General features: G+C 36.1%; 2 protein-coding genes across 3 annotated transcripts in view; one reads left to right on the forward strand and one right to left on the reverse strand.

Moving 5' to 3' along the window:
• The first annotated feature begins 1,084 nt into the window (after nt 1-1,084).
• Nucleotides 1,085-13,272, forward strand: PPID (peptidylprolyl isomerase D). 2 transcript variants are annotated; one of them, XM_032332669.1, is made up of 10 exons: nt 1,088-1,287; nt 2,555-2,695; nt 4,432-4,538; nt 6,459-6,647; nt 7,549-7,671; nt 7,801-7,907; nt 9,842-9,983; nt 11,996-12,082; nt 12,175-12,217; nt 13,002-13,272. In XM_032332669.1, the coding sequence occupies exons 1-10, from the start codon at nt 1,203-1,205 to the stop codon at nt 13,088-13,090; spliced, it is 1,113 nt and encodes a 370-aa protein (XP_032188560.1). In that variant the 5' UTR covers nt 1,088-1,202; the 3' UTR covers nt 13,091-13,272. The 2 variants fall into 2 exon arrangements, with proteins under 2 accessions (XP_032188559.1, XP_032188560.1); XM_032332668.1 differs by having other exon boundaries at nt 1,085-1,287; nt 12,175-13,168.
• Nucleotides 13,273-13,805: 533 nt separating this feature from the next.
• Nucleotides 13,806-24,383, reverse strand: part of ETFDH (electron transfer flavoprotein dehydrogenase) — a 30,118-nt gene continuing 19,540 nt past the window's right edge. The window contains exons 8-13 of the mRNA XM_032332666.1: nt 23,328-23,468; nt 21,899-22,042; nt 18,481-18,649; nt 15,778-15,960; nt 15,157-15,378; nt 13,806-14,139 (exon numbers count right to left, since the gene is read on the reverse strand). Coding sequence (XP_032188557.1) covers nt 13,976-14,139; nt 15,157-15,378; nt 15,778-15,960; nt 18,481-18,649; nt 21,899-22,042; nt 23,328-23,468 — 1,023 coding nt within the window. The 3' untranslated portion in view covers nt 13,806-13,975. The remainder of the gene's footprint in view (nt 14,140-15,156; nt 15,379-15,777; nt 15,961-18,480; nt 18,650-21,898; nt 22,043-23,327; nt 23,469-24,383) is intronic.

Below are 24,383 nucleotides of genomic sequence, written 5' to 3' on the forward strand. Positions count from 1 at the left end.
AATTTATTAATATTCTTATAAAAATTCTCAAGGCCATTAACATTCTGTGTAACTCTCACTCATTCAAAAACATTTATTGAGCACCTGTGGGGCGCCTGGGTGGTGGAGTTGGTTATGTTGGACTCGGTTTTGTCTCAGGTCATGATCTCAGGGTCCTGAGATCCAGCAAACCGTCTCCTCCCAGCTCAGCAAGGGGTCTAGATGCTCAAGACTCTGTCTCCCTCATCCATTCCCCCTCCTCCACCCCATACTCTTTCTCTAAAATAAATAAATAAATCTAAAAAACCCCAAACAAACCCTCATTTATTGAGCATCCACTATGTGCTGGTCACTGTTATTAGTGCACTGAATAAAGCAAAGAGCAAAACCAAATTATTGTCCTCGTGGAGTTTAATCCTAATGGGAGGAGATGGATGAAATGAGTGAATAAACAATTAGAATATTACCAAGTGCTAAAGATCACACCACTTTTTTCCAAAATTAGGCTTTATCCAGAGGTGAGTCTATGTTCACATAAATAGGAAAGATGTTTACACAAATTCCCAGAAGGGAAAAGTGGACTATAATACAGTTTTATCAGGAAACAAAACTCTCCCTTCTGGATGTTCGGCTTAGGGCCTTTGCCTAACCTCTATCACTTACACTTTTTTTTTTTTTTGGCAACTTGTAACAAAATGGCAGCAATACCACGGTCACTATGGATTAGCTAACACCTAACACTTCGTGTTAGGCACTGTGCTAGCAATTTGCATCTTTAATTCCCCAAACCACCCACCAAGGTAAGCATTTTTATTCCTATTTTCCAGACAAACTGTGTGTCAGAGAAGCAGTCACACACCCGTTTAGTGGCAGACCTGAGGCTGGAATGGAGAAGACCGCCTCCAAAGCCCTTCTACACTATCACGGCAAAGTGATGAAGCACATGCAAAAAGACTGAAAAGGACTGGGGCTGCAACTTCAGTAGGCGGGAACAGAGAAAGCGCAGGATAGAAAACCGCGGGGAACGCGCGGGGGTTCAAGCACGGAGAGATACCGTCTGGAGGCGGGGCCGGAAGTCGGGCCGCGGTTCCGGACCTCACGCCGGAAGTGGCTCGTCAGCGCCGCCGACAGATCCTCATCTAGAAAGGCGCTTTCGGGTTGAGCTGCCGGTGGTCCACGAGGTTCTTCTCTGAGTTCGCTCCCTAGCGCCTCTGCAATTCAAAATGTCGCACCCGTCCCCGAAAACTAAGCCTTCCAACCCCTGTAACCCCAGAGTCTTCTTTGACGTGGACATCGGAGGGGAGCGAGGTGAGCGGAAACTGATACTTGCGGAATGGCCCCGAGGAAGCTTCCCGGGATTCGGGGATTCCGACGGTCGTGTGCGGTTCGGGCCAGGGGCTGCTCTGTGGTGCCGAGGGGATCGCCGCACAGACTGGACTACGGGAACAAATCCAGGCTTCCGAGGCTGGGTCGAGCCAGCGCCCTTGTACCAATGCCATCGGTTCCACGGAAGTTTCTGGAAAGAATTTCTGGTTTCGGGATTGTGGCGGCCCTTACGTTTGTCTCTCCTGATTGGGTTGTACCTCCTCGCCACCTTGCACGATCAGGCAGGCATAAAATAAGATTATTTTATGTTTGCAGTGGGACGTTGAGAAAACTGATACGCGTTTGTTGGGTTCTAGTCACGCCGTGCCCTATGCCACGCGAGATACGTCAGCAGTTGCCAGAGTGTTCGTAAATTAAAGCGACTTTTGCGCGTTGATTTTTCTTATCACCAATTTTTAACTTTGCGGTCCCGTCAGATTAGCGTTTTTTGTGTTTTGGCATTGGGGGAAAATGAGCTCTGGGTAGCGATGTGGTTGCCTAGGCCATGTCAGCACTTCGGGAGCGCCAGGGGTCTTGTGAATTAGCATAGTGCTTTGTAACTGAAATACTCGTTCTAGAACAGGTTAGAATTGTTAGCTGGGCTGTGTGAACGCGTGCAGACGGACACAGCAGGGTTCAGAGACCCCGTGGCTGATTATGGACACACACATGCATTTATATACACATTTATTTTGTTTTGAAATTAATGCGAGGTTTATTTTTAACCTGCCTTAGGAGTTGTCTGAAATGGGAACTTTTTCGTCTTTTGCTTCAGCCGCCACGTTAGGGAAATTGCAAAGAACACAAAAGCTACAGCTATACCCAAAACTCAGCCAAACCGAGCCACTCAAAGGATATTTGGTTTTCTCCTATTGGTTACTTGGTGGTTGGAATTTCTGAGTACAAGTAGAAGAAATTACTCAGAATTAAAAACCATTTGCATTTCATGGTGTCTCATATATGGTGCTAATCTGGCTTTGCATTTATGATCTTTTGTTACGATGTAGAAAAATAATTGTTTCAAATTCATCTAGTTACATGACACTTAACATTAGACCAATTTTGAATATTAGAAAAATGACCAAACAAGAGAACTTGGTATCTCAGTCACTATACTTTTACCAATCACTATACTTTTACCAATCATCCTTTTGCATTTGCTTATGGTTGCTTGTTTTACATACTGATATGTTTTCGTTTTTTCTTTTAGTTGGTCGAATTGTCTTAGAATTGTTTGCAGATATTGTACCCAAAACCGCAGAAAATTTTCGTGCGCTGTGTACAGGAGAAAAAGGCATTGGACCCACCACTGGGAAACCTCTCCATTTCAAAGGATGCCCTTTCCATCGAAGTATGTGTAAATTTTTTAATCTGATTGTTCTAAATCTGTAGCAATTAGAGAAGAAAATACTAAGTAAAGAGAAGTAAAGAGTGGAAGTTAAAAATGACTGTTAGTTTTAGGAGAATGCTCTGACATCTGAGACAACAGCTCAGTTTCATAAAGGTTGGGCTGTGAACAGTGCAATTATGAGAGGGTAGGTACTAAGGCTTACTTACAGAGAAATGGATTACCTAGCTTTACCAGTGCTCTAGCTCTTCACTCCTTTGGGATTAGATTGAGGAAAAAAGGGTGTGCAATGATAAAAAAGCAGACTTTAGATAGTTTGCCTGGTGGCAAAAAAGTTATAACTACCACTTTTGCAGGATTGCTTGGGAATGCTTGTAGCTGATAAAAATTCAGTGTCTTGTTGTGATACTTAATTAAAAGATGACTTTTCATAATGCTTATCACACCTTGTAATCATACCTTTGTTTAGTGATTATTTGATGCTTCCCCTAATGGACTGTAGGTTCCATGAATTCAAGAACTGTATCTTTTCACCATCTTGTGTTCAGCATGTAGTATAGTTACTGAGTGGATACTCAATAAATATTTGTTTAATGAATGAATAAGTTAAAATATAATCATGAGTAGTTCATTTATTAAAAGAAACAAGAAAAAACTAATATTGATTTTAAAATGTTTAAACTGTTGATTTATATTCATGTTTAATGAAGTACTAAAATATACTAATATAGCGTTTAGAAGAGTTGACACAGCAGGCCTGAGACTGCTGTCCTTGAAAAGGTTTGCTTGCAGCATGGCCATTAGCTGGAGTTAGGAACTTGGCACTGGAACCATTCCCTGAATCATAAAGATGGTTTACTGTGCCTGGATTATTTGTATAAACACTTTGATTTATGCTGAACACCTGCTTTCCTTTTGGGAGTCTGGAATTTTGGTACATGCTGGGTGGAGAGTAACTGGATGATCCACCCTGAAAAACCTTGGGTTTACCTTGGCAACAACATTGTGCATATGTTGTAGCATTTTTTGTGCTGGGGAAAGAATGTACTCTCTGACCTTTCATGGGAGGGAGAGAGTATAAGGAAGCACATGGATTTCTCCAGACTCTTGTATCTTTTCCTTTTATCAGCTAGCTGTGTATCCTTACTTTATTGCTGTAATACAACCAAATGCTGAGTCTCATGAATCCTAGGAAATTTCTGAACATTAGTGTTGTCTTGGGAACCTTTGACACCAAGTGATAATACTTGCTGAAGTACTCCCATTGCGGTACAATAATCTACTGGGAAAAATTGGTCTTATTTAATAGACATCAATGAGTCACACATGTCTAGCCATATGCACAATGAAAAACAGTTGCTGTACTTGAGGAATCAGTGTTGCCTGGAAGAGACAGATCATTATGATATATGTTATAAAGTGGAGATAAAGTCAAGATACTGTGGGAGAAAAATTAAAAGATCCACCCTCAGATTCTCAGTGACAGTTATATAGGGGAGGTACCATTTGAACTAATTCTTGGAGTATTAGTGAGTGATTAGTCAGTAAAAGTAGTTTGGATCCAGGCTATGAAAAGTCTCTTAAGAGTTTGGAGTTATGGGGGTGGGTGGGGAAAGAGAGGAGAGTTATAGGACTAGAGTCACGTTTTAGGAAGTTTTTTTCTTACCACATGTTCATTAGTTAACATTGCTATAGTCATCTATATTTTAGTTTCTAATAGTTATTTTCCTTTTTTGTAGTTATTAAGAAATTTATGATTCAGGGTGGAGACTTCTCAAATCAAAATGGGACAGGTGGAGAAAGTATTTATGGTGAAAAATTTGAAGATGAAAATTTCTATTATAAGGTAAAGTAGACAAAAGTGAATGTTTATTGCTCATAACAAAGGTTGTTATATGTCTGGGATACTGGTTGGATTAAGATAACCAATAAATGTCTCAGGTTTGCATAGATTCTCCTTTTCTTGTAAAAGGTACCATATTTGTGAATCTGCTCTTTAACATACAAAAATTTCATCCACTAATTTTATTTGGCAAAAATACGGTGGTCATGTCAGTGTGATCCAGGTTTACATACTGCATTAAAGCCAATGAGTTTTTATGAGTGACCACCATATAGCAAAATTGTTTCCAGGAAAAATGTTCTCATTATCAGAAGGATGGTAACTTGTGCATTTTTATGCTTGAATTTGAAGAGCAACAAAACCATCGCTAATAACCAGGATGTCAGGGGATTTGCAAAATAGCGGATATGGTTAATGTCTAAGCTCCTAAAGGACATTAATGGAGCCTGTGCCTTCTTATCTTTATTGTCTCAAGATATAATTGGGCATATTGCATCATTCAAGTTATAAAAATGGACAGGTAAGTACAAAAGTGAAGTAATACCTTTGGAAATGAGGAATATGTGCAAGGTAATTGGGATAATTTGAAAAGAAAATGTTTCAGTCTTTTCAACAGTATTTATTGACTGCAGCTGTTATGTATTTAGTACTGTCACTGGCACTAAGGAGCTTACAGAAGTGAACAGCTTGATAACAAGGAATTTATGATATTACAGGGAAGGCAAGATTAAAACACATGGGATAACTGGAGAATGATAATGTGTAAATAAATGCTAAATTGAGACTCTCTGTATATACCATAGGAGAAAGGTATTATTTATATGTTCCAGATTATTAGGGAAGATATTGAAGAGGAATGGGTACTGAAATTGGGCCTTGCAGGGTGGCCAAGATTTGGTTAGACAGGAACTAAAACATAGATTCCAGTTTGAATGAGGGACATAGGTAATAAAGACAAAGGCAATAGGAGGCTGAGGAAATGAAGTTAATATTCTCTTGGATACTGTGGGGAAAGCACCAAACTTTTGGAAAGGAAAAAGGGAAGCTGCCTCTGAAGGGGGAAAACTAAGATTATGTGATTAGCTTTGATCAGAAGAAAGGGGGTTCTGTTGAAAAGACACATAGTTTTTGTCTTCTGCAAACTTGGTAGCCCTGAAAACTGAATTTTTTAGGTTGCAAGGGTACAAGGCATTTTCAGTCGGAAGATTAACATGAGAGTACAATGCATGACCCAACAAAGAATAATTTAGAAAGCCTAAGGATAAAAGTGGAAAGACAAAGAGATCTAGTTTCACAGCACCTATAAACAGATTGATGCCAGATAGAAATTTGATATCAAGATGTATGTAGCAGTTTCTTTAGGTCATTCTCTGAAGAATGGTTCTCTGAAGATTCACCTGGGATGAAAGCCATAATATTTGGATTCCTTTGAGATTAGGAAAGTACCTAATGAATGTCCTACCTAAATTGACTATCCCATTAGTGTTCCCAGTTTATTATGTGTAAAGGAAGAATCATAACGTAGGCCCATAAAAATGGGAAGACTATTGAGTTCCTTTCAGAAAAGAGAACATTCATCATAAAGAGCAAAGTATAATCATTACAATTCCTTAATGCAGCATCTTAAAGTTAAGATAGAAGTATGTTCTCAAAATGGCCAATTTAGAAATCTAAATTATTTCTGTTCCTTTATTTGGTTTCATGGTTTTTTTAAGTCTAAAAAGTGATTGAGTACCCCATGTTTGTGAATTAAAGGTTGCGGTTTATATAAAAACAACAACAACAACAACAACAACAACACTACATTGTTTGCTCTAAATGGTATTATAGCCTGTCCTAGTTTTATGTGAATGGTCAGTAAAAGAACAGTTCAGACTAGGACCTCTAACCTTGGTTTTCTTGCACTGATTTGTATTTCTACAGCATGATCAGGAAGGTTTATTGAGCATGGCAAATGCAGGCTGCAATACAAATGGTTCTCAGTTCTTCATCACAACAGTCCCAACTCCTCACTTGGATGGGAAACATGTGGTATTTGGCCAAGTAATTAAAGGAATGGGTGTGGCAAGGATACTGGAAAATGTAGAAGTGAAAGGTGAAAAGCCTGCCAAAGTAAGTAAAAAATTTCAGTGAAATACACTTATTACCTTAATTACTGTCTTAAAGAGATGTAAGTAGAGGGATCAGATGATTATTAGCTGGGAAGATGTTAGGATGACTTTTGGCACAGAAGCCTGGACCTTCAACTTTATCTTGGAACTTTTCTACAGTGAGAAAGATAAGGTTAGGGTAGTTTAAAAGGACATTTTTATTATTCCCACTTCAATTTTGGTGATTTTTTTTGGTAGGTTTCTTAACTCTTCTATACCTGCAAAACTTTGAATCAGTATGTACAAATACGTAGTAGGTAGAGGATAGGAAACCAAGAGTCCTTTTCAGACTCTGCTGTTTAATTGATGGTTTGGCCTTGATCTTGTTATTTAAATTTTCTGGGCATGTTTCCTCATCTTGTCAAAATTTCTTAGGGTTTAGACGAGATTATGTAACTCTAAAGAACCTTGTGTTCTAAATGTGAAATCATAGTGGCCACAGTACTACCTAACCTAATTAGCAGGGCTGTGAGTGGGAATTGGAAATTGAAATACCTGCAGGAGATAGGCTGTCACCACTGTGTGAAAGAAATAGTGGAATTGAAAGGACATGCCTCACCTAAAGAAAATTACATAGAGAATGATAATATTTTCAACTTTCTTGAAAACTGAACTGCTGAATAGCTATAAAACCCGTTCCTAAAATAGTGTCATAATATTACTTGGAGTGAACATAAAGGGCAATATCAAGGGCATTTTTGTAATTTGAGCAGATAGATGAGACTTCTGTCAGTCTCATTTGAGAAGTGATTTGGACAGTGTTGTGCATGACTTAAAGCTGTATAGATTTTAAACCCAGATTGCTTGTTTTTAATATCATTAATATGGTAGTACACCTCTACAATTTAGGATTATTTTTACAGTTGTGCGTTATTGCAGAATGCGGAGAATTGAAGGAAGGGGATGATTGGGGGATATACCCAAAAGATGGCTCTGGTGACAGTCATCCAGACTTCCCTGAGGATGCAGATATAGATTTAAAAGATGTAAGTACTTTCAGATTAGTCTTATTTTAATTATTAAAATTAGTACTAAAATTTTGAACTACTCATAAATCAATCTAAATGATAGAACCTAGCAACTAAAATGCAACATATTTGTATTTTTTTGTACAGGTAAATAAAATTTTACTAATAGCTGAAGATGTAAAAAATATTGGAAATACTTTTTTCAAATCTCAGAACTGGGAAATGGCCATTAAAAAATATACAAAAGTTTTAAGGTAATAAAATATTTTTAATAAATTAATTCTAAGAGCTTGTAAATTTAATTATAAACTGAAATTCAGAGTTGTTTATTGTCGTTTTGGCAAAATTGCTTTGCAAAATAATAACCAAGTGTGTTGAAATAGCTTCATTCCTTTGTTTCCTCTAGCTTCTTATTTTGAAAAATTTGAAGATACAGGAAAGTTGAAAGAATCATATATGAATACATCCATACCTTTACCTCTTTTCACTAATTTTTAACTCTTGCTATATTTGTTTTTGTAGAATCATTTTGAAAGGTTACTTTATCCCCAAGTAGTTGAGCAGGTAATTCCTAAGAAACTAAAACAGTGCTTCTACATAACCTTTTTTTATTTTTAGTATATGTGCTGCCGAAGCGAGCACACTTCTACATAACCTTGATATAATTGAAACACCCTGAAAATAACATTGATACAATAATATATCATCTAATATGTAATCCATATTCAAATTTCCCCAATTATTTCAAAAAAAATTTTTTTTTTTAGTCCAGAGTCCATTATATCATTTTGGTTTTATGTCTCTAGTATGTTATCTTTAGTAGTCTCTACATCAGGTTTTTTTATTCATAGGTATCTGTGGAGTCTTAAGTCAGTTGTCTTATTGAATACCATCTATGTTTATTTGATTACTTCCTCAAGATTAGTTTGTTAAATATTTTGGCAAGAGGACTTAAATCTGTGGTGAATATTTCCTGTGATATCACATCCTGAAGGCACACGTCAGTGTGGCCTATTTTGAGTTTTCGCACTTGGTTAAAGAGGTGTCAGCCAGACACTTGTGTCATAAAGTTACCTTTTCCCTTTTGTAAGTAATAAGTACTTTGTGAGATGATCCTGTGAGACTGTGAATATCCAGTTCCTAACCTTTCATTCAGTGGGTTTTAGCATCATTGAAGATACTTCAATTACTATACTGGTCGCAGAACTGATTTTCTAATTTTATCATTCATTCTACAGTTCTTATCTTGCATTCTAATGTTTAAAAGCGCCTCCTCCCTCTCCTTATTCCTTGTTATTTATTTATTTATTTAAAAGGTTTATTTATTTATTTGACAGACAGAGATCACATGTAGGCAGAGAGGCAGGCAGAGAGAGAGGAGGGAAAGCAGGTTCCGTGATGAGCAGAGAACCCGATGCGGGGCTCGATCCCAGGACCCTGAGATCATGACCTGAGCGGAAGGCAAAGGCTTTAACCCCCTGAGCCACCCAGGCGCCCTCCTTATTCCTTTTTAGTATTATTATATTACCTGTGGATTTTTTTTAGTTCACCCTGTTATATCATTCTCTTTGATGTTCGAAGGGTTCCAGATTTGTCCAGTGGAAGCCTCCTTTCCTATATCCTTTGGACATGTTCCTATTAGTCTGTGAGCACTTGCTTGCTTTCTGGCACAAGGTGTTTCAGGTTCATCTTTTACTTAACTTTGTTTCCAGATCTGGTATTAGCAGTTTCTCCAAGGAGCCCCCGTTCTGTTTATAGGGAGATGGATTTTAGAAACCAGATTCTGAGGGCCAGGTGTGTCCATCATTTCTGGGCCTTTTTCTGTGGGTAGTGCCAGTTGCCTCATTCAGTTCCTTTTCCTAAGGTGAGAGTCTTGGCCCAAACATACTTAGGTTGGAAAGTACATAATGGAGACCTGAGCTTTAAAAATTGGAAAGTGTTAGTAGTGCATAATTATCTTTAGATTTGGAGAATGCTGTACAATAGGTTTCTTTGAACACTTTGTGAAAAAACTGAAACAAATATTCATTTTCTTAAGAAAAATAAGATTGTGATCATTAAGAATATTAATATTAACATTTGATGAGTTTTTTATATCAGAAATGACATAACATTTTTTGACATAGTTGAAGGAGCAGAGTATGTTCTATGTGGCATTACATGCTACCTTTATTAATGTATTCTCCAGGTATGTGGAAGGTTCAAAGGCTGTTATTGAGCAAGCAGATAGATCGAAGCTACAACCTATAGCTTTAAGCTGTGTGCTGAATATTGGTGCTTGTAAACTGAAGATGTCAAATTGGCAGGGAGCAATCGACAGTTGTTTGGAGGTAAGTCTCTTTTGACGTCAGTTTTTGAAGGAGTGGAATTATGATACATCAACTTGAACAAAAGCAATTTTATGTATATTAATATATTTTATTACAGAGGACCAAATGAGACTTGATGAAGCATAATTAAAAATCATATTATCTCTATTTTGGACCTTCAGTTCTTCCTGTTAATTAATTTATTTAGCTGATAACATTATGTAACTTAATAATCTATGAAGATACTTTTCGTCAGAGCACATGTATCAGCTCCTTTGTTCATTGAACATACTGAGCACCTGTTGCATGTAAGGCATTGGAATATGGTTGCAGAGCCTGTCAGACTTGGTGTTTTTGTTTGACTTCTGTCACTAACTTTGTGATCTTGGTTAAGTCCTGATTTTAGAGTCTTAACATCTTTATTTTAAATGAAAATAACCCTTCCCTCACAGGATTGTTAACAAAGATTATATAACATATGTAAACCAATTAGCACAGGTGTTGGGTACATGTTAAGCACCTAATAGAGATGAGGTGCTTTAATTAAAAGACGCATACTCTTAAGGAACTTTTTATTTGGCTGATGAGGGAGTATGTTTTAATTTAGGGTCATCAGGACTTGTACAGGAGAATGGATACTGCTGGAACACACCGAGATCATCTGTCTTTATGGGGACATCCAGGAATACTAACTGATGAAACTACATAGGTGGCAGCATTACCTCCTTAAATAGAACAATTATGACACTCTCCCTATTGCACAGTTGAAAAATTTTCCAAACTAAACTATATATTTAGAAAGATCATCTCCAGTAATTTTTATGTATATTGTTCATTAAGCTATGCCCAGAGCAAGTAGAAATAAAATAAGATCTGGGCCATTTAGTTGGTTCAGTTGGTAGACCATGTGACTCTTCCATCTTGAGGTTGTAAGTTCTAGCCCCTTGTTGGGTGTCAAGATTACTTAAAATTTAAAAAAAAAAAAATCCCAATTTGGTTAGATAGGTAGAATAAGGGATAAAAGTACATTTAGAAGAGAGCATATAACAGAGGAAAAAACTTATCCAAGGAAAAGATGGGTCTTCACTCCGGATTTCTTTCATTTTTTTTTAAGTAGGCTCCACACCCAGTGTGGGGCTCGAACTCATGACCCTGAGATCAAGAGTAGCATAGTCTCGACCAAATCAGCCTTGTGCCCCAACTCTGGATTTCTTTTTGACCTTTGTGAACCAGATAATACACCTTTTTCAGTAAAATCTTAGTATTGTCCTTTAGGAGATGTGAAGTAAAATTATTTCTAAAATGTTTATTTCAAAGGACAGACCTGTTCAACTTTACTCACACTCCTAAAAAAACCCTGTAGGTTTCAAGTAAAAGAGTGTAACAAATTTTTTATTCATAATAGTATTCTCTTAGCATTTAGGACCTAATCAGGAGATAGAAACTATAGAATAATTTGAAAAGAGAAACTTTAATATAAAATAAGAGGGGATTAGAATAATGAAGGGAATGGCTAATGAAGAAAATTCTAAAGAATACGGGAAAGCAGATACATACATCTCCTATATATGGAGCAGTCATTTCCCCTTGTGGAACCCAGAAGGAAGAGGCTCCTCTTGACAGCACCTAGGCTGAGAACCTGATGTCCTGATCCCTCTGGGGAGGGAGCGGCTGTGATTTACTAGATGGCAGAGAAGTTCATTGGCTGCCATGCTTATGGGACTATGCTATAGTGCTTGGGTAAGTTGCCTGTGTGAGCTGCTGTGTGCTGTTGACCAAGCTCAATGCTGGAGCCTTTGAGAAGTGCACTGCAACGTGGAAGAGAAATAGCTTTTCTTGTCTGTATCCCTTTAGCGCCCTCTACTGACAAAATGTAACGTGCCTGCTGACAGAAGAAATTTACAGGGTCTTTCTAGGTCCATTATCACAGAGCAGTAAAGGGTTGATTTGGAGTTGACCGGCAATAAACTGAAATTTAGTATATATATTTAATGATATTTAGGTAAAGATACTAATTTTACAATTTTTTGTAGGCTCTTGAATTAGACCCATCCAATACCAAAGCATTGTATCGTAGAGCTCAAGGATGGCAAGGATTAAAAGAATACGATCAAGCACTGGTAAAATTTTGTTCTACATTTTAATATTTTTAGACGACCACCTTCATAAATCATATATCTAATATTTCTTTAAATGTTTTTTTCAATTAAAGGCTGATCTTAAGAAAGCTCAGGAGATAGCACCAGAAGATAAAGGTAAGTTGGCAGTGTTTACAGTAAAAGTTCATTTTGTCTTGTTAAGAATATATCTTTATGAACCATTGTATTCTATGCCACTTAGATATTTGTTCAACAGGTACTACATAATGACTCTTACTGGCACTGATCATACTGCTGTGAACAAATCTTGTTCCCTGCCCTCAAAAGAGCTTACATTCTAGTTTTTCTTCAGAATACTGATTTTCACATACCCAAATACTTTTCTGTCTTCTTATTTGAGATCTGGTTCCTATTACTGTAATGCCACCTGAAAGCACAGCGTTAAAAGCTACAGTATTTATCATGAATTTAATGTCTGGGACCATTCCTTAAGCTGAATGAAGCCATAGTACAAGTTTTCTAGTTACTGCATGTATATTTTAGGAAAGCTTTGCAAAGTTAGGACACAGATTAGTTTGTTTTTCAAATATGCCTGCTACAAATAGAGATACGAGCTCTAGATATTAAAATATATCTTCAATCTCTCACTGCTGAAGTGAAAGAGGCGAGGCACTTAATTGCCTTCTCTCATGGGGAGAGAGAAGGCAAATCTACATATAACTTAGACTTCTCTCAAATGGACAATCTTCTAATATTGTTTCATGGTTTTTGTTTATGTGATTGTTTTGTCAGTAAAATATTCTGTTAATTGAGCTCAGTTACTGTACAGAGAAGAGTTGCATCAGTGGGGAGAATTATCATATTTAAGATATTAGTTGTTGAGCATCCTAATTTTTTGGATATTTTGAGAAATAACCCCTATTATGTATTTATTTTACAGCTATCCAGGCAGAGTTGCTGAAAGTCAAACAAAAGATAAAGGCACAGAAAGATAAAGAGAAGGCAGCATATGCAAAAATGTTTGCCTAATAAGAAATTGTTTTTACTTAAATATGCATTGATTATTGTATAAAGGCAATAAGAAAATTTAAAGGTTTTTGTCTGTTATATATGATCCCTGATGTGTTTCCTTTGCTACTTCAGTTTTCCATTGTTTACAGTTTAGGAATACTGAAAAAAGCTCACTCTTAATAAAACAGTGTTACAAAATACAGTGAGGTTTGATTTTTTTAAAAAATGGCTGTCTGCATTAATCACAAAGAATAATGGTGTCCAGCTCTAAACTCCTAAAAACACATCTTGCTGAGTAAACAGATTAAAGCTTGTTTATATACTGTTTCCCTCATTCTCTGATGTATTTCTATGTAGTTGGTTTTGCTGGTGTTTTGTACCTATGTACAGAAGATACTTAGGGGTCGGTAAACTTTCTCCAGAAGGCCAGATATTTTAGGCTTTGTGAACCATTATCATCTGTCATAACTACTCATTTCTGCAGTTGTAGCCACAGACCATGTAAACCATTGGGCATCACTGTGTTTCAGTAAAACTATTCATGAGAAAAGTGGTGGGCTGGATGCTAACTTCTGGTCTAGACTCTGTATTTATATTTGATAAGTCAAATCTACATTGAAGGGTAGTAGTGTATTTGCTGTTGGTACTGAATCTTTGAGTAATTGTAGAGGTAAAGCTATGTCATTTGTAAAGTTTTATGTAGGAGGAATATTCATAATTTTTTATGGGACAATTTTAGGTATAAGTATAAAATTTTTATTTCACTGGTGATTTTATGAACATTCTGATCAGTAATACGCAGTAAAATATTTTGACAGCTGTTGACTTCTAAACTTTAAAGTTAGCTTGTCATACATTTTAAAGAAACTATCAAACATGACTGCAAATGCAATCACTTGCAGTTTACATTCCATTGTAAGCAGGTCCTCCACCACCTTCGGGTACCACCCAGTTAATATTTTGACTTGGGTCTTTAATATCACATGTTTTACAGTGCACGCAGTTCTGAGCATTTATCTGTAACCGAAATCCATCACCTTGTTCCAAAGGTACAAATTCGTAAACTCCTGCAAGGAAAAATAAATAATTACTGTGAATTAGCTAACTATTTTAACTTTTAAAATTCAAAAGTAGAAATTGAAGTCCTGGAAACAGTAGCTACAGAAACCTTGAAGGTTTGTTTTCTGAATGTCTACCCACAAAGAATATTATGAAGATCTTGGTGTGTGCTATTGCTATTAGTGTAAATTAAATATGGATAAAAGCAGAAGATACATCAGTATTTGGCTGAGTTAGTCTTATTAAACAAGGGAACAACTGAGCAATTTTTGGGTTCCAGCTTTATGTGTGTGTTACAACTGAAAAGACAAATTAGATGCAGTCCTTACCCCTCAAAGAATTTACAAACCAGTGTAAGTTCAGATGATTTTAAGACGTCAAAAGGTCAAGGTCCCTGCGCTCAGAGTTTACATTCTAAATCTAGTCCCTGCAGAATATACTGATTTTCATATATCTGCCTACTATTCTGCCATATCATTTGAGATCTGGATCCTGTTATAATTCTAGTTGAAAGTTCACCTTAAAGGATACAGTATTCATGGTGAATTTAATGTCCGGGACCATTTTTTGAGCTGAATGTGGCTATACCCTAATATTTTAGTATTTGTGTAGGAGCAGACATGAGAAATGATTTAAGTCATGTAAACATGAAAAGAGGTATCTGGTGTTCCATAGTCCTTAGTCTGAACTAGGATAGGGAAAGGCTTTTTTTTTTTTTAACTTTATGACCCAGAGATCAAGACCTGAACTGAGATCAAGAATCAGCCACTGACTGAGCTACCCAGGCACCACAAGAAATGCATTGAGAAATGTCAACTGAATTAGGCTTACCAAAAATTCCCTATTATTTTAGCATTGCTAGAATATCATAAAAATGAGTTTTCTAATGGAAGCTGGATGTAGGGGGTCATTTGCAATTTTCATGCAATGGAAGGAGAAATTTCTTAAAATAATGGAAGCGTATTTCCAACATGGTGTAAACAAATACGTGTTTTTTAGGAATGGATGGAAATCACAATACTGACCTGCAGGGCAGAATCGCTGCTCTGGTCCATCATATATTGACAGATTTCTATTTACAGGAACACTGTCGTCCTTTAAGGTTAAATGTGCTGGCTGGTCATGTTCATGATTAGTACCACTCAGAGCCACAGATGACAAAAGGTCAAAACTGATCTGTCCATCGGGTTTTGGATACTCGATAGGTGTGCAGTCCTTGGCTGGCTTGAGCTGATCAGAGTCTGAACCTTGAACAGTTTTGAGTAAGATTTTGAATAAAAATATGATTTTAATGTAAAAGTACTTTCTTAAACATTTTTATGAAAATGTGAAAATATTATACCAAAGAAGACTTTAGTCTCTTATAGTAATGATAAATGATTAAAGATACTGAATTTATTATTGCTCAAAAAAAACAAATTTGAAACATTAAATTCACTTTATTAATTAGTGGATCCTATTCATGAGATTAAAAAAAAAAAAAAATTTTTTTAAGTAAACTCTACCATCAACATGAGGCTAGAACTCACGACCCCAAGATAAAGAGCTGCATGCTGTACCGAATGAGTTAGCCAGGCACCCCCTATTCATGAGTAGCATGAGTAGTTAATGATTATAATATTCATACTCAAATATGTTGGAATTACCTTTATGTTTTAGTGTCCACGGCTCCATTCCTCTAAATATCCAGTAAAAGACTCCAGTGTAAATCATCCCACCATATACACCCAGTACTCCATGGCAGGATGGTCTTATATTTCTAACCGTATATAGCTCTTTCCACACCCATGATTTCTTTATATTGTCTTCATACTCAGTTACATGAAGTCCTTTTATTAAAAACATGAAATGTATCAAATTACCTTAAGGAGTATAAAATACTTTATTATCAAGGTATTTTACTACTGAAATATCTGATAAGTGAATCTTAAATAAATTTAAACAAGTGGTCGTATAAAACCCCACGCTCGAAGAATCTTCATGTACAAATGTTGGCATCTTCCAAAAACACAGCCATTTGATATATGTTAATAGATGGTAAGGTATTTGATTTCTTAAATTCAGTATTAAAATCCAGTGAACCTGAAAATGTTACTTAGAGTTCATGCTACACATAAAAGTGAGAAGTTTTTATAATTGATTAAATGAAACACTTCTGTCTGTTAACAGGTTGAACTATGTCCTGCAAAGAGATTATCTTCAAGTCCTAACCCTCAGTTATCTCAAGATGGGTCAGAAGAGGGTCACTGTAGTTGTAATTAGATGAGGTCATACTAGATTACGGTGGGTCCTTCCTTAATCCACCAATTGGTGCCTTTATGAGATACACAGAGGAGAGAGGAGAAGACGGAAGGAAGAGATCAGTTATTCTGCCACAGGCCAAGGAATGTCTGGGGCTATCAGAAAGCTGGGAGGGCAAGAAAACTAAAGACAGAAGAGAGTAACGTCCTATCAACACCTTAATTTTGAACTGTTAATCTACAGAACCCAGGATAAATTTCTGTTGTTTTACGCTGCCCAGTTTGTGGTACTTTGTCGTGGCAGCCCTAGGAAGTTTATAACAATACCGAAACAGTACATGCATTTAATATTTAATGGGACAAACTGGTTCTTCCTTTTAACAAACTAAACTCTATGGTGTCTATACACTTTCCACAGTCATTGTTTTCTGTTCCATTCCCTTTCCCTCAAGGCATTTTTTTTTCCCTTTTTTTTTTTTTTTAAAGATTTTATTTATTTATTTGAGAACATGAGTGAGGAGAAGGTCAGAGAGAGAAGCAGACTCCCCGTGGAGCTGGGAGCCCGATGCGGGACTCGATCCCGGGACTCCGGGATCATGACCTGAGCCGAAGGCAGTCGTCCAACCAACTGAGCCACCCAGGCGTCCCTCCCTCAAGGCTTTAATGCTCTGGTCTTTGGTGACCTACTTGCTCCAGTACTTGTCTGTGTGCTGCTATTCTGTGTACATGAGGTGCAAGTACAGCTTGTGGTCCCAACAAGGAAAGCTACTTGGCAAGAAAATGAGAAAATAAAGTTCCACTACTCAGCAAGTACATTCCGTCTTACCTATTCTGTTCTCTATGAAGTGGCCTCCTCCCTTTTCCATGCTCTACCTATCGCCCTCCTCTCCCATACCCTGTGCCTCCATTTCTACAAAGAAATTTGAAGGCATAATCAAGTTTCATACTTCTACCTGGAAGAACATTTGTTATTTGGAATTCTAGGTAATTAGGTTTATTTATCAAATATCTACCGAGTTGCTACTGTGTGCCACGGACTTGGGATTCATAGTGAACAAAGTCTCCGCTCTCTTGGGAGTTTATCCAAGAGGCAGGAGACAAAGTTGATAAGTAAATTATATGTCAACAGGGGGAAAATACTCCAGAAAAACGAAACAAAACACAACTGGGGGACGGGAAGGGGTGGGAGTACTTTGTGTGCGTTGCAGATTAACTGGTATGGTCCATATAAGGCCACCATGAGAGAGTGGTATTTGAGCAAAGGTGAAGGGAATACGGGGGTCATCTGTGAGTAAAGACCAGGAGATGGTCTTTGTAGTAAAGAAGCCAGTGTGGCTGGAATGGAGAGTAGAAAGAGATGAAATCAGAGGACTGAGAAAACTTAGGCTTTTATTTAGAGAAAAACTTGAGAATTACTGAAGGGTCTTCATAGATTAAGGGTTTAGGGAGTCATAGGTGTTAGCTCTTACTCTCCACCAGAGCAGAAGGATCACATCTTTGCCTGTGCTTGCAAAGCCTGCAAAGGAAAAGGTACTGCTGGATTCTGCAGTCTGCAAAGCTGTTCTGTTTTCAGACTGAAGATACATCTGTATGTATGAGTATCTTAGTGAGTATATGAGACATACAAAATGTAACAAAGTACTGTAAAACTTGAAATGATTTCTTTTAAAAAAAATTTTTAAAAATTTGTTTATTTAAGCAATTTCTATACCCAACATGGGGGCCCAAAGTCATGACTCTGAGATCAAGAGCCACATGCCCTACCAACTGAGCCCGTCAGGTGCCCCAAACTTGAAATCATTTCTAAGTAGGTGGGACATCACTGGTACTATTCTACTTTTGATGGTGAATAAAACAGAACATTGCTATAAAAATCTAATTACTGACATTAGGTCCTACAGTTTTTTTTTGCACAGCACACACCTGAGTGCTTTGTGAAAAGGGAAAGATCTTTTAATATCAACTGAACTATGCATAAAGAAGACCTCAAGATTTTCATTGTATTTATTTTCATCCTCTATCTATATACTAAGTGTTTAAATAGCTTCTTTTTAAGTATCTCAATGAAGAACTTGACAATTTTCAATGCTTTAAATAGGAAGTTCTTACCTATTGTCTTCGATTGGAGACTTTCATTAGTTAGTTGATTAAAAATAGATTCTGCTGCCAAAATTCCACTTTTCATTGCTGTATGGGTACCTTTGATCTTGGGAACATTCATGAAACCAGGACTACAACCAATTAGTAAGCCACCAGGAAAGGTGAGTTTTGGTATAGACTGAGGAAAGAAACATTCCAAGTGCATTTTTAGCTTAAACAAACAAACAGAATACTACTACAAATTACAGTCTCTTAAAGTATTCTAAGGTTGTAGGGAAAAATGTGAAGGAAAAAATCAGAGCAAAGGCAGTGTCTTCCTCCTTTCCTAAGAATGAGGATTAGAACTATTACTATTTTTCTAAGACTTTTTCCTCTTCTCTTCTTCCCCCTCTTCTTACCTACATGAGACAGATTTAGGACCAGGGCATTAAAATATTAAAATATTATTTAAATATCCACGTCTAAAAACACTCCCTAAACCTAAACAAATTTAAAATTAAAATGTTATTATTTAAATATCCATGTCTAAAAATACTCCCTAAACTAAACACCTATAATCTAAATTGTAATCTGCTTTTATATGCATTCTCAGTAATACATGATTTACAGAAGGTTCTCCCATGGCATCATTACAATTAGCTACTTCCTTAAAGAATATATTTTAATTAACTTAAGAATAAGCTGAATTTCCAAAATAAATTTTAAGACCATTGTTTGGACCTCAGTATATATTTCTCACGAAAAACAATGTAATAAGAGGTGGTGGTTTTTTTTGGGTTAGCCAGTAAAAGCTTATTATATATACCCTACAATGTAGTGACTAAATTAGATTGTTTGCATGGGAAAAGATACTCTAATCTATAGTTTGAAAAGGAAAGAAGAGAAAGCCAATGCAGAGTTTTCTTTCTTCCTTCTGTAGTTTTTCTTCTTTACGCGCTTCCTAAAGTAAGCCATAGTCTTTGCTGCTAAAGTGGTGGGTGGTAAGAATTTGGCTGATGGTGCTGAAAGGGGCTCAGAGGGAAGGAGGATAAACGGGGAAACCAGTGCCTCAGCTGCATGAGCATTGAGAGATCTGTGGCCATAGCTCCTATTAATGACATAATTCTAACCCTGAGGGAGAGGCGGTGAGAAGCGAAGCTGGAGGGCAGAAAGAACGCTGCTATAAGATGGGTCAGAGTTCAAGTCCTTCACGGTACATGTTGGGAATGAATTTATGATTATGGTTCTCAGACTGAATTCAGTATCAGAACTACCTAGATAAAAGCCTGTGAGATCAGGATCACAGAATAGATAAGAGAGGGGAGGGCTTTCTGGAATATTACTAATCTAAAAGAAATAATAGGAATTTGGATAATAACAACACTTTCCTTTAATAGGGCAGTGGCCTTACTAACACTAGGTTTGACTCAAGAACCAGAAGACTGTGAAGTTTAATAAAAGGGCATGGATTGTTAGTACAAGTTCTTCCAAACTGGTGCATAAATCCTATGAATAAAAATCTTACGGACCAAGCAAAATGCATTTTTACATCCTGGGAGGATCCTACCCTATATCCTGCCCTATCCTATAGGGGCAGTGTTACTGGCAGCTAGGTATCTTGTTAAGGAACTATGGACTTAGGAAAAGTTGCACTGAGAAATGCACAAATAATTGGAAACCACATTAAACCACAAATAACTAGAAACCCTCCAGAAAAGGTAAGTTTTGGTACAGACTGAAAAAAGGAAAGAAAGAAAGAGAGAAAAAGTCACTTATATAGCAACCACCTCATTTATAGAGAATTGATGGTTGCCAGAGGGGAGTAGAGTGGGGGGACTGTAAAATATGCAAAGTGAATTAAGAGATATAAACTTCCAATTAGAAAGTAAGTATAATTTTAAAAATTAAAGGGAAAAAAGTCATATTTGTTAGCTAAAAATAAACAAAACCAAATGTTCCAAATTCTTGCTTATGGTTCTTTAAAAACTTACTAGAATAAATTTCTGAATCTGACTAATTGAAGCAGAAAACTTAAGTAAAATGTGAGTGTGTGTGTGTATATGGGTATGTGTGTGGTCAACTCTTCTCATCATTCTAAAAAATCATCTGACATGTTGAAATACACAAGGCAGATGTTTTTAAATACAAATCTGTATATCCTATTGAATATACTGGAAACTGTACACTATACACTAAAAAGAGCAGAATTAGACTGACTGGTATTATAGAGACTGTGAAAAAGAGCTGAATGGGCTTGAACACAGTTATGCAATTTAATAAATATTTGTTGCAAATGAATTACTACTCTAGAAACAAAACAACCTCCTGAGAAGTAATCTGATAGCAATAGAATTTAGGGATACTGTTATTTTAAGTTTCTAATGATTACATTTATAATTTAGCTATGATTTTACCTCACCTTATAAATTATTGTTACAGTAATAATAAAGTATTTGGAACTTCACTTTAAAGGTTAATTTCCCTCCCTGCTAATATTTTATAATCTGTTACTTTTACAACAGTATTGCAAAAAAAAAAAAAAATACAATCTATAAAATGGTTCGATTTTCCTAGGTTATTAGAGACAGAAAGGATCATCTATAAAATAAAGACCAGGGAAGATAAGTAAGTTCCTTTAAGTCACTTCACATAAATTTTAGAGCTAATTTTTTAGATCATCTTACCTAACATTTTTACAATAGTACTAACAGCTTTTATCATAGCTACCTAGGTTTTTATCTCATTGTCTATATATACTTAATACATTAACATTTTTTAATAACCATGCTGTTTTATAGCCTGCTTTTCTTTTTATTTTTACTTAATGTCATAGCTTTGACATCTTTTCCATGTCAATATCTGTAGATGTACCCATATTTTTAATGACTATAAAGTTCTTTGTAGACTTGAGTTACCTGTTTCTTCTTATTTTTTCTGAATGTTGAATTATATACTGGATTCTTTTTTAAAATTTAAATTCAATTCATTAACATATAATGCTACATTAACATTTCATAAGATCTACTATGAACATACACTAAAATAGACAATCAAGGGCAAAAGCTTTACAGAGGCCACCCAAAAGGCATGGATGTTAATTGGTAGTTGGGATAAATTAATTACCTTTGTGGAAAACTAAATCTTTGTTTCCTGGCAGCTAAGGAATAAAGGAAAATATCTTTGGATCATATAGTTTTAATTTTCTGGATAAAAGTCAACCAACCAATGAAAAGTCTATACATTTATCTCAAGAAATCAATATATTCTTAAAACTAAATTTGTAGTGTAATTTAACTATGGTATGACACAGTCTTATAAACACTAGATGTCTTGCTTAAAGTTTCTTCCTATGACATAATTTTCTATTCTTTATCTAAATTTATTACATTATATTATCAATGTTTACTTTGTAAGGCAGAAATAAGAAATAAAAAGTAGGACAAGTTACCTGAAAGCCACCTTCATTCAGGGCTCTGGCTCCATATGCAATCCTTTTTCCACCCTCCAATGTTGGCTGAATGCTGGGATGGTGTTTCCACCTTTGGAACTCTCTAAATGGACTCAAATATGGATTCTGGTAGTCTAGACCAACCTTAAAATTTTTATATTTAAATTTGGTAAATTTATACAATTAGATATTTTTATTTCAAATTATATCAAGCTAAAATGTGATCAATATTTATGAGAAAACATGTACATTAAATTTGTTGTATTCAAAGTACTTGGAGAAATAGATGCAGTAACCCAAACTTAATAACTGAATAAAATCTGTTTGGAAAATAAAGGGTAAACAAAAGGATACCATGTATTTATAATTGGTCAAACTTTAAAAATTTAGATCATATTAATAAATCATTGTACTCTGTAAATAAAAGCCCAAATTAGAAAAATGTTTGTAGGTAAGTGTCTAACATTATGTTCCTACAAAAGGAGTTGTAATTATTTTTCATTAATCAGTACTCACTCTAGTAATCAACTAATAAGCTATATGTGGTACTACTGAGGCAAAAGTGAAGAAAGAGAATGCAATCACACTTAGAAAAAAGAGGACAAGAAATAGTAGAAGTTACATTTTATGAGGCATTATCAAAATGTTGAAATTGATAACCAAACTTTTTTGCTTTGAAAAAATTAAGTCACAGGAATAAACATACAAAGATGAGAAAATGAACACTTGGCTGGGTGTCAAAACCACCAATAATTTGGTGTTTTTAATAATGTTTTTAATAAGAAATAAATTTAATCATGTTTTTAATAATAATAATTTAATAATGTATCATATACAAGTCTAATTATGACATTAAATTATAAAGCTGTCCCCAACTGTAAGGTACAGAAACCCTTATTTTTCCATTCCTTGCAATGTTCAAGACGTAATTTACTGCAAAGATACAAATAGTTAAAAAGGGAGAAAATGCTTCCATTTTTTAACAAGTTATAGATTCAAACCCAGTGCTGATTTCATTTTTTGTGACAGCATGCCATAGTGGAAATTGGGCTTGGAAGTCACACAAACTCAGATGTGAATCCTGCTTCTGTCATTTAATGGGTGTAATTGGGGAAGCTGTATACCTTGTTTGGACTTCAGTGTCCCGTCAGTTAAATAAGGATATACATATTTCAAAGGAATCTTACAAAACTTAGACGTCTCCATGAAGCATAAAGCATAGTGTCTGGCATTTAGCAGCTACTATCACAAAAGCTATGTGTGTTTAAAGCTATAGACCAATGCCTGTGATAACCACCAGCACTTTACCTACTGACAAAATGAGAAAGTGACCTTTAAAGGACAAGCATTTTACATGCTCCAGATTTTATAGCACTGATGATCCAAGGACTCCAACAGTAGAGTTTTCCATAATGGGTGTGTAACTTACCACAAAACCAAGGGCTACCAGGGGTTCACCTTCATTTAAATGGTAGAGGAAGGAGCCTCCATAAGTATGTCTGTCCAAGGGCCAGCCAACAGTGTGATCCACTCTCCCTGGTTTCCACTTCTTTTCATCAATAATCCATAACTTAAAAAAAGAAGACCTAGAGTATTATTTAAATGTTTTCTACCACCACAATATATCAAATTTGCCAGGTTTTTATGTCTTAGCTATGAAAATTTCAAGGGAAAAACTGCAATAAGAGAAACACAAAAAATGTAATTCACATATCAAAGAAAATGTATTGAACAGCAGCATCATGAATTGGACTAAAAAATCAGTCAGAAAAGCTATGAACTCTTTAAGAAATTTCTTCTAGAAAATGATTAGATTTTCAAAATGGTTAAGACTTTCATGCGATTATAGGGAACACCACTGAAGAGATGAGGAAAACTTCTGGGGTGCTGGTAATGTTCTAGGTCTTGATTTAGCTGGAGGTTCCATGGATATGCTCACCTTGTAAAAATTAATTAAGCTGTACCCTTAAGATCTGCTGCTTTCCAGTATATCTGTCATTCTTCAGTAAGACAGCTTATGCTCCCCTGCACTCCCCCCTTTCCCAACTGAAAAAAATTGTTCATCTATTTTCAGAATGGTAAGGTTTTTTTCTTCTTTCTTTTTTTTTTTTTTTTTTAAGATTTTATTTATTTGATGGAGAGAGAGAGCACAAGCAGGCGGAACAGCAGGCAGAGGCAGGAGAAACAGGCTCCCCACTGAACAGAGAGCCTGATGTGGGACTCGATCCCAGGACTCTGGGATCATGACCTGAGCCCAAGGCAAATGCTTTACCAACTGAGCCACCCAGGCACCCCTGGAATGGTTAAGTTTCAAACTTTTAACAATTCCCAACTGAAACATCTAAAAATCAGGTAATATTATGTGTGATGCACAACCTACCAAAACAAGCTTTTACTCAAATAAATCTAGCTATTACAGAACTGGAAATGTTCTGAGCTTTAACCCCCCCCCCCCAAATTTAAACAGAAGGGTTATAATGCATCT

The sequence above is a fragment of the Mustela erminea genome, chromosome 2, assembly GCF_009829155.1.
Source record: "Mustela erminea isolate mMusErm1 chromosome 2, mMusErm1.Pri, whole genome shotgun sequence".
Taxonomy (NCBI): Eukaryota; Metazoa; Chordata; class Mammalia; order Carnivora; family Mustelidae; genus Mustela; species Mustela erminea.